Here is a 17,167-nt window from a genome sequence, read left to right on the forward strand (position 1 = left end):
GGTACACTGGTGTCGTGCCCAGAGTGTCCCCTGCCTCACGCCCTATGCCGCCGAGATAGGCTCCGGCTCCCCATGACCCACTGCAGTGTATACAGTGGTGGTAATCTAAAAATGACTGACTGACATGCATACATGTTAGTTTGTACCCCGTAGCACGTGCACACACACACACACAAGGGGATATGTAAGCATGCAGAAGGAGGTAGAGTGGCGAGCAGCGCCTTTGTGGAGCGCCTCAAATGAGCAACTTGTAAAGGGGGACGGCACCTTCCTCAAGGGTGCCTTGACAGTGCTCTGGAGGTGAGCTGACACTTCCCAATATCAGTTCATACTCTGGCTGTTTTTTACATACCGCAAAGCGGTGATATATTGTAATTGTCAGTGTTTGTGTGTTCGTCTGTCTGTCCACCAAATATCTTCACAACTGTTGCAGATAGAAAGATGAAAGAAAAAGCCCATTACTTGGTGGCAAAGGGGATGAAAATGAGATGATGACCTTGAGAAAACTAGATTAAGGTCAAATTTCAACTTTTGTACATTTTTTTGCACATATCTTGGGAAACAGATAAGATAGAAAGACGTAACAAAAGGCGTTATATTCAGGGAGGAAAGGGGATGAAAATTAGATCACAATTTTGACCTTGAAAAACTAGGTCAAGTTCAAATTTTGACTTTTATACCTGTATAGGTACACATTTCTGAAAGCGGATGAGAAATAATCAGTAAACAAGAAGCAACATTTTCAGGAAGCCAGAGGACAAAAATGTGTAGGTCAGGGTAAAATTTTGAATTCAGGGGTGTCGAGGGATGTTGCAGTCTCTGACTGCCTTGTTTTTTTTTGGGCGGGATCTTTTTGGGCTGATCTTTGGAACATTAGACGACCCGCTCTACCACTGAGCCACTGCTGTCCACGCAAATCATGACAGAATCTTTTTTGGACGCTAGAAAAAAATTCCTGAGCGTTTTTGGTATTTTCAGGAGAAAAGCGAGAAATCACAGATAGAAATAAAAATCTACAGATAGAATTCCAGCATAACATACAGTTTGTAATGAGCGCAGTAACTACACGTTTTGATAGCATGATGTGATCCTACTAGTTTATTCTGAAACAGATCATTTACTTACATACAGCAGTCAGGATGGGCTGCATGTGTCAGGCGTTTGTCAGCAGCTAGCATATGTAAAAGTATGTCAATGGTTTTTCTTACTGATTAAAATGATATTCAATAACATGTTTACAGCATATTTGGATGAAGAGATATAGCTGAAGATATAGCTGAAGATATAGCTGAATAGATATAGCTGAACAGTACATATTTTTGACATTGTTAAACCACACCGAAGAAGGAGAGGAGGAAAGTGCGTTCACTCGAAGAAAGAGAAGAGGAACACCAAGAGTATAGGACTAAGAGTAGGGATGTTGAATGTTGGAACTATGACAGGAAAAGGTAGAGAGTTGGTTGACATGATGCAGAGGAGGAAGGTAGACATACTATGTGTACAGGAGACCAGGTGGAAAGGTAGCAAGGCTAGAAGTTTAGGAGCAGGGTTCAAGTTGTTCTATCATGGTGTAGATGGGAAGAGAAATGGAGTAGGAGTTATCTTGAAGGAGGAGTTTGTTAGGAATGTCCTGGAGGTAAAAAGAGTGTTGGATAGAGTGATGAGTCTGAAGCTAGAAATAGAAGGTGTGATGTTCAATGTCGTTAGCGGGTATGCTCCACAGGTAGGATGTGAGCTGGAGGAGAAGAATAAATTCTGGTCGGACTTTGATGAAGTGATGCAGAGCATGCCTAGAAGTGAGAGAGTTGTCATTGGAGCAGACTTCAATGGACATGTTGGTGCAGGAAACAGAGGTGATGAGGATGTGATGGGCAGGTTTGGTATCCAGGAGAGGAACGCAGAAGGACAGATGGTAGTTGACTTTGCAAAAAGGATGGAAATGGCTGTAGTGAATACTTTCTTCCAGAAGAGGCAGGAACATAGACTGACCTATAAGAGTGGCGGTAGGAGCACACAGGTAGACTACATCTTGTGTAGACGGTGTAACCTGAAGGAGATGAGTGACTGTAAAGTAGTGGTAGGTGAGAGTGTAGCCAAACAGCATAGAATGGTGGTGTGTAGGATGACTCTGGTGGTGAGGACGATGAAGAGGACAAAGGCAGAGCAGAGGACGAAATGGTGGAAGCTGAAAAAGGAAGAGTGTTGCATGTGTAGCAAGTTTCCAGGCTACATTATTTAAAGATATTAGCGTTTGGACTAGTCAATCAGAAGACCGATTCGGGGGAGACAGGTAAGAGAGTACTTGGTGTCATCTGGAAGGAAAGTAGATAAGGTTACTTGGTGGTGGAATGAGGAGGTACAGGAGTGTATACAGAGAAAGAGGTTAGCTAAGAAGAAGTGGGACACTGAGAGGACTGAGGAGAGTAGACAGGAGTACAGGGAGATGCAGCGTAAGGTGAAGGTAGAGGTAGCAAAGGCCAAACAAGAAGCTTATGATGACTTGTATGCTAGGTTGGACAGTAAGGAAGGAGAGACTGATCTATACCGGTTGGCAAGACAGAGAGATAGAGATGGGAAGGACGTGCAGCAGGTTAGGGTGATTAAGGATAGGGATGGAAGTCTATTGACAGGTGGCAGTAGTGTGATGGGAAGATGGAAAGAGTACTTTGAAGAGTTGATGAACGTGGAAAATGAGAGAGAACAAAGACTAGAAGAGGTGACTGTTGTGGACCAGGACGTAGCAAAGATTAGTCAGGATGAAGTGAGGAGGCCATTGAAGAGGATGAAGAGTGGAAAGGCAGTTGGTCCTGATGATATACCTGTAGAGGTATGGAAGTGTCTAGGAGAGGTGGCAGTAGTGTTTCTGACTGGGTTGTTCAACAGGATCTTAGATAGTGAGAAGATGCCTGAGGAATGGAGGAGAAGTGTGCTGGTACCCATTTTTAAGAACAAGGGAGATGTGCAGAGTTGTGGCAACTACAGAGGAATAAAGCTGATGAGCCATACAATGAAGTTATGGGAAAGAGTAGTTGAAGCTAGACTAAGGGCAGAAGTGAACGTTTGTGAGCAACAGTATGGTTTCATGCCAAAAAAGATAAGGCCAGAGGGAGCTCCAATGTGTTTTTGTAGATCTGGAGAAAGCTTATGACAGGGTGCCCAGAGAGGAACTGTGGTATTGTATGAGGAAGTCTGGAGTGGCAGAGAAGTATGTAGCTCTGAGCCCCTTCTTGTTCGCTATGGTGATGGACAGGCTGACAGACGAGGTTAGACAGGAATCCCCATGGACTACGATGTTTGCAGATGACATTGTCATCTGTAGTGAGAGCAGGGAACAGGTGGAGGAGAAGCTAGAGAGGTGGAGGTTTGTCCTGGAAAGGAGAGGAATGAAGGTTAGCCGCAGTAAGACAGAGTACATGTGTGTGAATGAGAGGGACCCAAGTGGAAGAGAGAGGTTACAGGGAGAAGAGATCAAGAAGGTGGAGGATTTTAAGTACTTGGGCTCAACAGTCCAGAGCAATGGAGAGTGTGGAAAAGAGGTGAAGAAGCGTGTCCAGGCAGGATGGAACGGGCGGAGGAAAGTGTCAGGTGTGATGTGTGACAGAAGAGTTTCAGCTAAAATGAAAGGAAAGGTGGTACAAAACTGTGGTGAGACCAGCGATGTTATTTGGTCTAGAGACAGTGTCACTGAGGAAAAGACAGGAGACAGAGCTGGAGGTAGCAGAGATGAAGATGCTGAGCTTCTCTTTGGGAGTGACCAGGAAGGATAGGATCAGGAATGAGTACATCAGAGGGACAGCACATGTTAAAGGTTTTGGAGATAAAGCCAGAGAGGCCAGACTGAGATGGTTTGGACATGTCCAGAGTGAATATATTGGTAGAAGGATGCTGAGTTTTGAACTGCCAGGCAGGAGGCCTAGAGGAAGACCAAAGAGGAGGTTTATGGATGTAATGAGGGAAGACATGAAGGTAGTTGGTGTGAGAGAAGAGGATTCAAAGGACAGGGCTAGATGGAGGCAATTGATTCGCTGTGGCTACCCCTGAAGGGAAAAGCCGAAAGGAAAAGAAGAAGAAGAGTAAAACCACACACTCAGTTCTACTTTAACCCTAGAGAACCCACACCCATTTATCCTTACAGGAAAATTATGTGGGTTATACCACAGACCAAGTGGACCATATAGAACACATTTTTAAAGTTTTTTCAGAACAATAAAACTTAATTTTATTATTATTTTATTATCATTTTATTACTATTTTGGAGAGATCACTTTCTGTCACAGACGCGACTGTCACATGGTCATGATACCAGGATGTTGAGTATACATCACTTAGGGACTTAACAAGTTAAAATCAGACAAAAAGCTTTATAATGAAGAGACGGGCATTCAAAGCGCGTGTGACACCGGTGTCAATATGGGTCCTCTCGGGTTAAAACATTTTAAAATATAATTTAAATGATGTAAAACTATATTTATGGCAAATATGAGCCTTGGAGCCAGTCAGTGTAGGTGGTAATGCCTTGAGGCTGTCTCCAGAGCGGATGGCATGGAGGTAAGGAGGATGAAGACACCACAAGGGTTATCAGTTGATGCAGAGTGATTTAAGTGGACAATAGGTATCGATTTAAACAGTCTGATCAATGGCTCCACCCAAGATGTACATTATAAGAACTGATAATGGGAAGTAATGGTGGGCTGAGTGAAACACTGGAGACATTACAGTGTGCAAATTGTTTAGTTAGCTTTTTTATTCTATATAATGGTAAAAAGGTACACTTGTACTTTAAATGCAGTACTTTCCAACAATGGACAGGACTGTGGCCTCCAAATCAATATTATCTGTACTAATCAATCAAGACATTTTCCAGTACCGGTATATCTAAAAATATGTAGCCCTGGGTGATGTAATAGGGTTATCACTGGTACTATGAGATAAAATAAAAAAACTAATAAAAACAAAAACCTGTAATGGAGCACTGCAGAGAGGACTATTACAGTTTTTTTCAGTCGCTAACAAGCGTTTGTCCAAACAACAGTCACATTTTCAAAACTCTAAACAGAATTAGCACAGCATCGGTCTTTTGTGGCCATACCATTCAGACATTTCATGTTGCTTTCACTCAATATGCAGTCAGTGAACATATTACCACAATACTTTCATTTTCTTAACAGACAAGCTATACCTCCCAACAAAATTATGGATTGTTTTTTTTATTATTTAATTTATTATTTATTTAGGTAAAGTGGCAGGAAGCTCCTTTATGGTGCGCCCAAATGAGCAACTTGTAAAGGGTGACGGTGCTCGCTCAAGGGGTGCCTCGCTCAAGAGGCACCTCGCTCAAGGGCGCCTTGCTCAAAGGCGTCTCGCTCAAGGGCGCCTCGGCAGTGCTCTGGAGGTGAGCTGACACCTCCCACTATCAGCTCTCACTGTTGTGTTTTAGTATTTTTGGGTGGGAGCGGAAATCAAACCGCCGATCTTGGAACATTGGACGACCCGCTCTACCGCTGAGTCACTGCCGCCCCATTGACACACAGCTTGTGCTTTTTTACGTAGGCCCCCCGCCCTCTTTTTTTTCTGGGCTGTTGTCTTTTTTTGTCAGAATGCTCTTGTGTGTTTCATGGCTATTTTGTTGACTGTAATCTTTTTCTGTTCTATCATATTGTAAACAGTATTTTTACTGTACCTCCTGTAATAAACTGTAAAGGAAAAAAACTGATTTGCTCTTTGCTGAAATGCTTTTGAATGTGAAAATTACATTTGGACATAAAGTTCCCAACCAATAAACTTTGTGTACATTTTGCATGCAAATACCAGTAAAACTGAAACATAAAAGTCTGTGCAATTTTTATAATGTCAACAGTACCTAGTATTTTGAAAGGTGTACTTTGATTGACTGCATATACCTTATGAAGTGAAAACAAGAATTATTGTTTGACATAGTAATTTCATTTTGAGTCAAATTTCCAGTGTTTAGTAAAGTGTGTGTATAGAAAAAGATGTATTCTATTTTTAAATGAAGAGTTAGTGTTTATTGAACAAAATGTGTTTTTGAGAAGAAAATTAACAATTTGGTCAATTGTGCTCTCTAGGTGGGAGTTGAGAATTTAGAAAAAGTATTAGAAGTGTGGGTAGGCGCTTGCTAGCGACTGAAAAAAACTGTAATACAGGAAAAACGAGATCATATCACTCATAAAACGACATAAAGCTGCAGCAGTATTGTGATCATACGCCTGTCACTAACTCACGGGGTCCATTGTTTTATTTACTATTATTGAAATTATTTTGCCAGTCAAATTAAGAATATTCAGGCACGGACATCTCATGATGTTCCACCATTGTCTGCAAGCGGATCCAGATCTAGGTGTGAGAAATTAGAATATATTGATTCATATTTGACAATATGTGATTGAGGGCAGCATAATGGTGCAGTGGGTAGCGCCGTTGCCTCACAGTAAGAAGGTCTTAGGTTCAATTCCACCTGGGGCCTTTCTTTGCAGACTCTGCATGTGCATTACTTCCCATGTTTGCTTCTGCTCACTTCCAAAACTTCAGCTTAGGTTGAGTGGTCACTCCAAAATTGTCCATTAACATCTAACGCATGTATAAAAATCTGATTTATTCGTTAGAACAATTAAAGATGTGAGATTGAGACTCTGTGAAACAGGAACTTTCCCTATTCTCAAACTGCTGCGGTTGAAAACAGTGTAATGCCAAGTTCTTGTCTGCTTCATTATGAACTGCAATGATTAGGTCACAACAAGAATAAAAATATTATGCAACAAACCCCCAGAACAAAACATTGCAGGTAATCAGCTGACATCAAAATGCATAAATATCTTCTCAATTGTTATATTTGTTCTGCTATTTGAATGTTACTGCAGAGTGTTTACATGACACTACACCAGGTCAGTGAGGGTGGAGGGATGTGTAACTGGGGCATCTGGCATGGTGAGGAACTCGATCCAGTTCTGAAAGAAGCCACGTGAATACTCTCCAGTATCAATGACGAGTCCCCAAAGGCGGCTCTGGCCCGTTTTGTTCCTCAGAGCCAGCAGAGATTCTCGCTCTGTCACGTTGAAGCTGATATTCAGAACTTGCACCCCCAGAAGATAAAGCAAACCACCTGTGACAATGCTGCTATACCAGGCACATGTGAAGCACAACGCCGTGCTGTAGACAGAGAGAAAAAAGTGTATTTCATATGCAGTATGGTATAACATTTGAAATTTAATTTAATAGAACTGAAATTTATGGAGGCAATTTGAAAAACTACTGAGCAACTGATAGCCCAAGTTCCAGGTTATTGTGCCTTAAAATGTTTTTTTTAAAAAGGAGAGATGCTCACATTTAGGACCCCTACAAATCACGTGTGAAATTTCATTGAATTCTGTCCATTCTATTAATTAAATTCTGTAGTCACTTGCAGCCTGTGGTTGAGAGACATTACGAAGTAGTGATGTACCTTGACTGACTGTAGACGGTGGGGCAGTAGAAGAGAGCTGTCATCAGATACTGTCGAGGACAGAGACTGCAAAGCACCAAACTGATCCCATACATAGAGGTCACCACAAACACACAAATAGTCAACAGGAAACTGCGATGGTTTGCTTGTCCAACACAACTGTTAATCCTACAAAAACAGAAACAGTGTCTGTTAGAGGACACTAAAGCAAAGACACTCAGCTTCATCTTAAACGATCCAACACCAACATTTCAAAGTTTCATTTAAAGTTTCATTTACTTTTCATATTTTCAGGTTACACCATTTCCTACATTTAATGTCTTATGCTCTGGGGGGAATAGATGAAGGACTTTGTTGACATTGACTTTATATGTGACTTTATATATACAGTGGTATGAAAAAGTTTTGGCACCCCTGATCATATTCAAGATTTTCTTTATAAATCATTAGCTGTTCCGATCAACAATTTCAGTTAAATATATCATATAGCAGACAAACACAGTGATGTCTGAGAAGTGAAATGAAGTTTATAGGATTAACAGAAAATGTGCAATAATTACTTGAACAAAATTAGGCAGATAGATAGATAGATAGATAGATAGATAGATAGATAGATAGATAGATAGATAGATAGATAGATAGATAGATAGATAGATAGATAGATAGATAGATAGATAGATAGAAAGATAGGTTTTATTGATTTGAGTACCTTTAGCACTAATTATTGGAACACAGTTTGTTTGGTAAGCTCATTGACCGTTGACCTACATACAAAGTTGAAGCCAATCAGGAGAAAGGGTATTTCAGGGGGCCACTTGCAAGTTGTTCTCCTTTTTGCATCTTCTCTGAAGAGTGGCAACATGGGTGCCTCAAAACAACTCTCAAATGGCCTAAAAACAAAGATTGTTCAATATCATGGTTTAGGGGAAGGATACAAGAAGCTAGCTCAGATATTTAAGCTGTCAGTTTCCACTGTGAGGAACATAGTGAGGAAATGGAAGACCACAGGAACAGTTGTAGTTAACACCCAGAGTGGCAGGCCAAGAGAAATATCTGATAAGCAGAGGCAAAGGATGGTGAGCATGGTCAAACCCAACACACAGACCAGCTCCAAAGACCTACAACATGAACTTGCTGCAGATGGTGTCACTATGCATCTTTCAATTATTCAATGCACTTTGCACAAGGAGATGACGTATGGGAGTTTAATGTGGCAGAAGCCTTTTCTACGCACATGCCACAAACAGAGTTGCTTGAGGTATGCTAAAGCACATTTGGACAAGCCAGCTTCAATTTAGAATAAAGTGCTGTGGACTGATGAATGTAAAATTTAGTTATTTGGACATAACAAGGGGCGGTATGCATGACAGGAGAACAGCACAGCATTCCAAGACAAACACTTGCTACCCACAGTACAATTTAGTGGCGGTTCCATCATGCTGTGGGGCTGTATGGCCAGTGCAGGTACTGGCAATCTTGTTAAAGTTGAAGGGTATGTGGATTCCAGTCAGTATCAGTAACACAGCTCAAACTCTACTTAGGCATTCACGCAGAGGAACATCTCAGTCCCAACACCTGGATATTATTTAAAATCTGTGGTGTGATTTAAAGTGGGCTGACCATGCTCGGAAACCATCAAACTGACTGAACTGGAGATATTTTGTAATGAAGAATGGTCAAAAATACCTTCAACCAGAATCCAGACCTTCATTGGAAGCTATGGGAAGTGTTTAGAGGCTGTTTCTGCAAAAGGAGGATCTACTAAATACTGATGTAATTTTTCTATTGTGGTGCCCAAATTTATAGCACCTGCCTACTTTTGTTTAATCACTGCACACTTTCTGTTAATCCTATAAACTTCATTTCACTTCTCAAACATTACTGTGTTTGTCTGCTAAATGATGTATTAAACTAAAATTGCTGATCCGAACACCAATTATTTATAAAGGAAAATCTTAGAAATTATCAGGGGTGCCTAAACTTTTTCATACCACTGTAACTATGGTTTTATTTTGAAGGAGGAAGTCCAACAATTGACCAACCAATTTTAAATTTGGAACCAAGTTTGCATAGCTGTTAATTTTGATCAACACCTCTGTCCTCATTTGATGACAGGTAATATTTTATACTTAACGTCAGGAAAAACCAAAACTGTGTAAAAGTTGGTCAAATTCCCAAGTGCAAGTGTGTCTCAGTTGTACTCACTATATGATTAATAAAACCTAATACAGTTCCAGCAACAAATACCTAGAAACCCACATGCCACACTTAAAACATTAACATATGATTTTTAATGTGAACTTTAAATGTCCCATCAGTCTTTGTGTTCCGAACTCAAAACTGCTACCAATCAGAGTGGCCACTTCCTTACAAGATGAGCTGCAAAACCCAAGTCTGTGATCACAAGACAGTATTTCATATTTCTGTTAGGGTCGAGTTTTTTTTGTCTGCCAGGAGGACACTATGTATTTTTAATGTATTAGAAAGACTAGTAGAAAGATAATGCTGGCATCATTACAAAGGTAAACATGCTCTTTTATTTTGTGGATCTATTATCAATTTTAGAGACGCTTCAGTTGTTTAAACTATCATGGACCTATATTTATTTTCAAAATGTGCGACTGAAAACTTCATTAAAGTATGGCAGATCTACAAATGACAACACCAGAGACACAATATACAAAAAACATGTAAGTCAAATCAGCCCACCAGATACAGTGATGGTCCATACGCAGGACACAGGATCCACAGGTTCTACAGTGTCCAGCCCGCGGGGGTCTCATTATGTTGCAAACAGGACATCTGCTCCATTTTGCTGCCAGGGCCTCTTTTGTCACCTGCAACTCTGTTACAGTCCCCAGTGAAGAGGCTTCTGATTGGACAGATCCATAAACGTATGTGGGATCCTTGTTGGCTTCCTGACTGTGATTCTGTGCTTCATTCGGGGAGGTCACCACCAGTCCTGGGCCTCTCTTGGTGTGTATTAGAGAAATGATGGTGAAAATCATACCAGCCGTTACAGCGCATACCTGCCCCTGACTAATGTCCCCACGTGGTAAAATCTCTGTGATGAAGAGGTAATACATGTAGAACAGGGAGTAGAGAGAAAGAGTGAGGAAGAAGAGGGTTCGTCTCTTCTTCCGGTGTGTAGCGTAGTAGTACCACAGCACCAGGCCAGGCAGAGATGTCAGGATGATGATGGCCAGCAGATAGTGCAGTGCTGCAACCTGCAGTAGCAGAGGCAGCAACACCAGAACTGGGATCATGGAGATTTCTAGGTGATCAATCATGGCTCCAAGTGCAGCCGGCTGGCATCCACTTCTTATTTGTCTACTCTTCAGCCACCTGCTGAGAACAGCGGCCATTAATTGATTATTGTGGTTTATATAGGGCAACAAAAATCAATGAACATATTTTCTGTCTTACCTTTATTGTTGATTCAGAGCTTTGGAAATATCAGCTGGTGAAATGTTTGCCTTCTTTCAAACATAATGGATCTAGATGGCACTTCACTTCCAGTGCTCAAAACACAAAATATGTTAGTTGTTATATTAGACAAACTCATCAGGAGTTTATCTCTCTTTCAATATCAAGAAATCACATTCATTTGTGAATATTTTTTTTCTTCCTAAGGACACTGCATCATCAGAAGGCAACTATAAATCCACTTGGGAATCATGTTGGTGGTAAAGCAAGATACAGATATTTATGGCATCCTGCCCATCATTAGTGGAGCGCCATCTATTTCCATTGTGTTTGGGGGAAAGCCGACATCTTACACATTAGCTTATAATCAGTCCAAATGGTTAAATAATGTCACAGGTAATTATTGTTTTTTTTAAAATGGGAATATATTGATGTCATACTAACAGAATAATGTTGAGATATTCACATATTTACTTTAAACTACTTTAAACTTTCTTTAGTTAAAATAGATTCACACCTGTTTTTCGGTAAACTATTATAATCAGGAGGTGGTAGCTGGCTGTAAAAATATGTAGCAGAAAACTAAATGTAAAGATTAGAATTTGAATTACAATGAGGGGACTATTTTTGTCAGACAGGTGTCATTTTAGTTATGTCATGCTCATGTATTAATCATACTGTATATTTTTTCCATTAATGACACTATCAAAAATACTGCAGTACAGTTTTGCAGTACATACTTTCTTCGTACCTGTTAAAGGCTTCATCCAGATCTTCACAGTCACAGCTATATCCACAGCAGTAGCCGTCACACTCACAGCAACACATACTATCATCTGGCTCTGGGGGCTTTAACTTCTCCCATTGCATAACGGCTGGCTGTGGATAATAGTAGAAGTAACAGCTGTTGTTTGACATGTTTTTAATCTTCAATCAGAAATTGCATATATGGTTATCGAAAATGTTAACATGTCATGTAATTTCAGTCAAAGCAATTAACATTCTATTTTATGTTACGTATCTGGATTCATCTTCCTAGATTTATTTTTTTTAAAAGTCCATTTTATTTATTAATTTTACAGACTACTTTTACTTAATCAGACAAAAATTCACTAATCTTCCCCTTTAATTGTTACTCTGTATCAGAGAGGCATTGGCTGTGATGAAATGTCTTGTGTCAGGTCTGTCTTAAAAGATGACAATTCACAATGGGCATGGTCAAATGGATAGAAATAAAGCTGCTATTTTTAGTGCCTACAGTGGTATTAAATATCTGTTGTCCTCTCAGATAAAAACACTTTTCCTTTGATTTGTCATGCCATAGAAAAACAACACAGAGTTACATTACAGGATGTCATCCTGGACTCAACTTTTGCATATAACCTACCACAAGACTTATGTCATGAAATTAATTCAAAATTAGAAGAGTGTCCCTCTCCAAGGAACCATCACCTTATTGTGGTGGAAAGGGTTATGTGCCCTAAGGATCCTGGGAAATACTTTGTTGGTTCACCCAAGGCAAAAAGGTCTCAGGTGAAGGGCCAGGCAAAGAATGGTTCAGAAGATCCCATGAAAGAACGAAAAGGGAAACACGTGACCCTGCCCTGAAGAAACCCAGGGCCCACATCTGGAGCCAGGCCTGGATGGAGGGCCCGTCAGCGAGTGCCCGGTGGCCGGGTCTGCCACGGGGCCCGGCGGGGCTCATCCCGAAAAGGCAACATGGATTCTTCCCACTACTGTGGAGCCACCACCTGCAGGGCAGATCGATGGAGTCAAGTGCGCTGCTATATGGGTGGCAGTGATGACTGGGGGTCACGACGGACCACACCTGGACAGCAAAAGCTGACTTTGGGGACGTGGAATGTCACCTCTCTGGCAGGGAAGGAGCCAGAGCTTGTGTTGGAGGTGGAGTGTTACCAGTTGGATGGGATGGGGCTTACCTCCACGCATAACCTCGGTTCTGGATCCAAACTCCTGGATAAGGGATGGACCTTGTTTTACTCTAGAGTTGCGTCTGGCGTGAGGCGCAGGGCGGTGGGGGGATACTCACAAGCCCCCGGCTGAGCGCCGCTGTTTGGAATTTACCCCGGTGGATGAGCGGGTCGCTTCCCTGCGCCTTAAGGCTGTGGGAGGGAAAACTGTTATTTGTGCATATGCACCAAATAGCAGCTCAGAGTATTCGGCCTTCTTGAGGGTCCCTAAATAGGGTCCTAGACGGGATGCTGGTAGGAGACTCCATTGTTCTCCTGGGGGACTTCAATGCACATGTTGGCAATGATGGAGACACCTGGAGGGGCTTGATTTGGAGGAATGGCCTCCCTGATCTAAACCTGAGTGTTGTTATGTTGTTGGACTTCTGTGCTAGTCACGGATTATTCATAACTAACACCATGTTCGAACACAAGGATGCTTATAAGTGTACCTGGTACCAGAGCATCCTGGGTCGGATGTCAATGATTGATCTTGTGATCATATCTACTGACCTTTGACCATGTGTTTTGGACACTCGGGTGAGGAGAGGGGCAGAGCTGTCAACTGATCACCACTGGTGAATTGCGTCCATTGGCAGAGGAAACCTTTGGATACACCTGGTAAGCCCAAACGAGTAGTACGGGTGAACTGGGAATGTCTGGAGGACTCTGTCCACAATGCTTTCAATTCACACTTCTGAAGGAGCTTCTTGTGCATCCCTGTGGAGGATGGGGCCATGATGTTCAAAGCTTCCATTGCTGAAGCTGCAGCTGAGAGCTGTGGTCTCAAGGTCTTGGGTGCCTCAAGGGGCGGTAACCTTCAAACAACGTGATGTACCTCGGTGGTCGGGATGCCGTCCAACTGAAGAAGGAGGCCTTCACAGGCATGTTGTCCCTGTGGACTCCTGAAGCAGTTGCAGGGTACCGACAGGCAAAAGGACTGCATCCTCGGCTGTGATGGAGGCAAAACAGAGGGTGTGGGAGGAGTTCGGAGAGGCCATGGAGAAGGACTACTGGATGGCGCCAAAGTTGTTCTGGAGGACTGTCCGACACCTCCTGAGGGGGGAATGGGGGGCCCTCCAAGCTGTACACGGCAAGGATGGGACACTGTTGACCTCGACTGAGGAGTTTGTCGGTCGGTGGAAGGAACACTTTGAGGAACTCCTGAATCCAACCACCCCAACTGACCGGTCCTCTGTTGCAGCGGCAGAGCTGTAGGATGATGGGGGATTTGTGTCAATTTCTCTGGGCTAAGTCACCGAGGTAGTCAAACAACTTCACGGTGGCAAAGTCCTGGGTGTTGATGAGATTGGCCCAGAAATCTTGAGGGCTCTGAGTGTTAAGGGGTTGTCATGGATGTCACTCCTCTTCTACATTCCGTGGAAGTCTGGGACAGTGCTAAGAGTGGCAGACTGGGGTGGTGGTTCCTTTTTTTAAAAAGGGAGACCAGAGGGTGTGTGCAAACTACACGGGCATCACACTCCTCAGCCTCCCCGGGGAAAGTTTACTCCAAGGTGCTGGAAAGGAGGGTCCAGCCCGATTGTCAAACCTCAGATTGAGGAAGAACCATGTGGGTTCCATCCTAGTCGTGGAACAACGGACCAGCTTTTTACTCTCGCAGGGATTCTAGAAGGGGCTTGGGAGTATGCCAATCCAGTCTACATGTTTTTTGTGGACTTGGAGAAGGCGCACGATAGGGTCCCCAGAGATATACTGTGGGAGATACTGCAGAAGTATGGGGTGAGGGGGCCGTAAGTCAGACTTGTTCGGAGTAGCTGTTGGCCTTCGCCAGGGCTGCGCTTTGTCACCAATTTTGTTCGTGATTTTCATTGAAAGGATATCGAGGTGTGGTCGTGTTTAGGAGGTTTTATAGTTTGGTAGTCTGTGGAATGCATCGCTGCTTTTTGCAGATGATGTGGTCCTGTTTGTGTCACTGGTCTGTGACCTGCAGCACTCACTGGTCCAGTTTACGGCCGAGTGTGAAGTACCGGGGATGAGGATCAGCACCTCCAAATCTGAGGCCATGGTCCTTAACAGGAAACCGGTGGAATGCCTTCTCCGAGTGGGAAATGAGGTCCTTCCACAAGTGAAGAAGTTTAAGTATCTTGGGGTCGAGTGAGGGAACAATGGAGCGCGAGATTGGACGGAGAATTGGGGCAGCAGGAGCGGTATTGCAGTCGCTTTACCGTGCTGTTGTAACATAGAGGGAGCTAAGCCGAGAGGCAGAGCTCTCTATCTACCGCTCAGTCTCCTACCCTCACCTATGGTCGTGAGTGATGGGTCATGACCGAAAGAACTACATCGAGGATACAAGCGGCGGAAATGGGCTTTCTCAGGCAGATAGCTGGTGTCTCCCTTAGAGATAGGGTGAGAAACACTGCTATTCACGATGGGCTCAGAGTACAGCCGCTCCTCCTTTGAGTGGAAAGGAGTCAGCTGAGGTGGCTTGGGCATCTGGTGCGGATGCCTCCGGGGCGCCTTCCTAGGGAGGTGTTCCTGGAATGTCCAGCTTGGAGGAGGCCTTGGGGCAGACCCAAGACCAGGTGGCGGGGTTACATCTCAACATTGGCCTGGGAATGCCTTGGGATCCCCCAGTCAGAGCTGGTGGATATGGCTGGGGAAAGGGAAGTTTGGGGCTCCCTGTTGAAGCTGCTGCCCCCGCGACCCGACTACGGATAAGCGGTGGAAGATGGATGGATGGATAGAAGATTGTAATTTCCCAATGGATCATTATGTAATTTGTTGAAACAAGGCCATTATGTCTACAGGGACAGACTATCTAGGCCAGCAGAACCAACCTCTCAATTCTCAGACGTATTTGAGTTATTGTCCATGTGACATATCGTTTAAGTCTGGTTTCTAAAGTTGGTTATGGTGTTGTCATGAGAATTATTAAACAAGATAAAACAGATGTTTCAGTAAGCTTTTCTGATCAGATTTCCCAATTTAGCTGTTTAGATAATCATAACCCCCAGTATTACACTCCAACAGTTTACTACTAATTAATTTGTTATGGTTGTGTTAACAGGAAAATCCACCTGTCTAAGATCAATAAAAATTTTACCTGTTAACTTACCTTATCCTTTTACAAAAAATAAATAAAAAAACAAAACTGTCTCTAAATGTGCTGAACTTTCAGATTTACCCTCCAGGTAAACGTTTGGTGAACATCAGTGTGATGAAGTTCAAAACGGTTCAGATCTCCACATTCTGTCAGAAGTTAAACACCTGCTTTCTCATACGTGTTGAAAAAAGAAATCCTATTTTGATCCTGCAGCGACACAATTAGCTGGCAACATCAGTGCAGTGGGATAGTTGTCAGTTCTAGGATTCTGCAGTGAGTGACCCAACAGAACGCAACTGACAAGTGGTTTGATATTGTATGTATCAAATGTCATTAAATAGTTCACAAATCATTCTCAAACACAGCCAACTTCTGTCCCAGACCCTCTATCAGTTACAGTTTGAAGTGTTAAAGCTATGCTTGGTAAATATAGACTCTACCTTGTGTCGTGGGGACTCAGAGAGCCAGGAACGGTTCATATCTGGATCCATAGGCCATATCGAGGTGTTGAGCAGCTCTGACAATCCACACTGAGCTGGACGAGAGTGAGTACGAGAAGCATGACAGGCACTCATGGATGAGAGAGGGAGTGATGATACATAGGGCAGCCCCACCCTCTGGGATCATATTACCTCCCACTAGTGATCTCTGCAGGAGTTCCTGTGTGTATTTAATATTAACATGGAATTCTTCACAGTATTCTGTCAATGACTTTAAACATTAAATATTTGTGATGTCAAGTATTTTTGAATAATTAGTATAAATTTTATTGTGCAAGCATGTCTCTGGTAAATATCTGGCTTTCTCTACCCTGATGTTTTTAGCTGTTTGTGATTTTTAATGTTTCAATTTTCTTACATGAATGCTACAAGTTTTTGCCACTATTGAGTGTTGATTAAATCTGTTTGACTTAAAGGAATCGCCTGCACGGAGACAGCCTGCATCATGATCTCTATAAATGGTCTGCCCGTGGCAAAGTTTCCCTCACAGGATGCCTTCATAACTTTGTTACAAAAAAAGGGCACTGAAAGATCTATAAGAAGAGATCAAAGCCTAAACATATAACATAGAACATAACACAAGTGTAGGAATCTTGTCAGACACACTATCCTGTCAAATATGGGAGCACATCGCAACACATTCTGACCAAAGATCTGTGAAACATTCCACATAGAGGTTGAGTATCACAATGGATACCACAGTGGAGCATGTCCAACTCTTCCATCTGATTTGCTGAAACATGCAGGA

General features: G+C 42.6%; 1 protein-coding gene across 1 annotated transcript; it reads right to left on the bottom strand.

Moving 5' to 3' along the window:
* Positions 1-4,424: 4,424 nt before the first annotated feature.
* On the bottom strand, positions 4,425-16,433 carry LOC137606453 (palmitoyltransferase ZDHHC23-A-like). The gene is made up of 6 exons (XM_068331707.1): positions 16,360-16,433; positions 11,637-11,764; positions 10,936-10,980; positions 10,169-10,804; positions 7,460-7,627; positions 4,425-7,167 (listed from the first exon to the last, which is right to left on the bottom strand). Exons 1-6 carry the CDS (start codon positions 16,408-16,410, stop codon positions 6,894-6,896), a joined length of 1,302 nt encoding a protein of 433 aa, XP_068187808.1. The 5' UTR covers positions 16,411-16,433; the 3' UTR covers positions 4,425-6,893.
* Positions 16,434-17,167: the final 734 nt, after the last annotated feature.

This window comes from Antennarius striatus, chromosome 13, assembly GCF_040054535.1.
Source record: "Antennarius striatus isolate MH-2024 chromosome 13, ASM4005453v1, whole genome shotgun sequence".
Lineage (NCBI taxonomy): Eukaryota > Metazoa > Chordata > Actinopteri > Lophiiformes > Antennariidae > Antennarius > Antennarius striatus.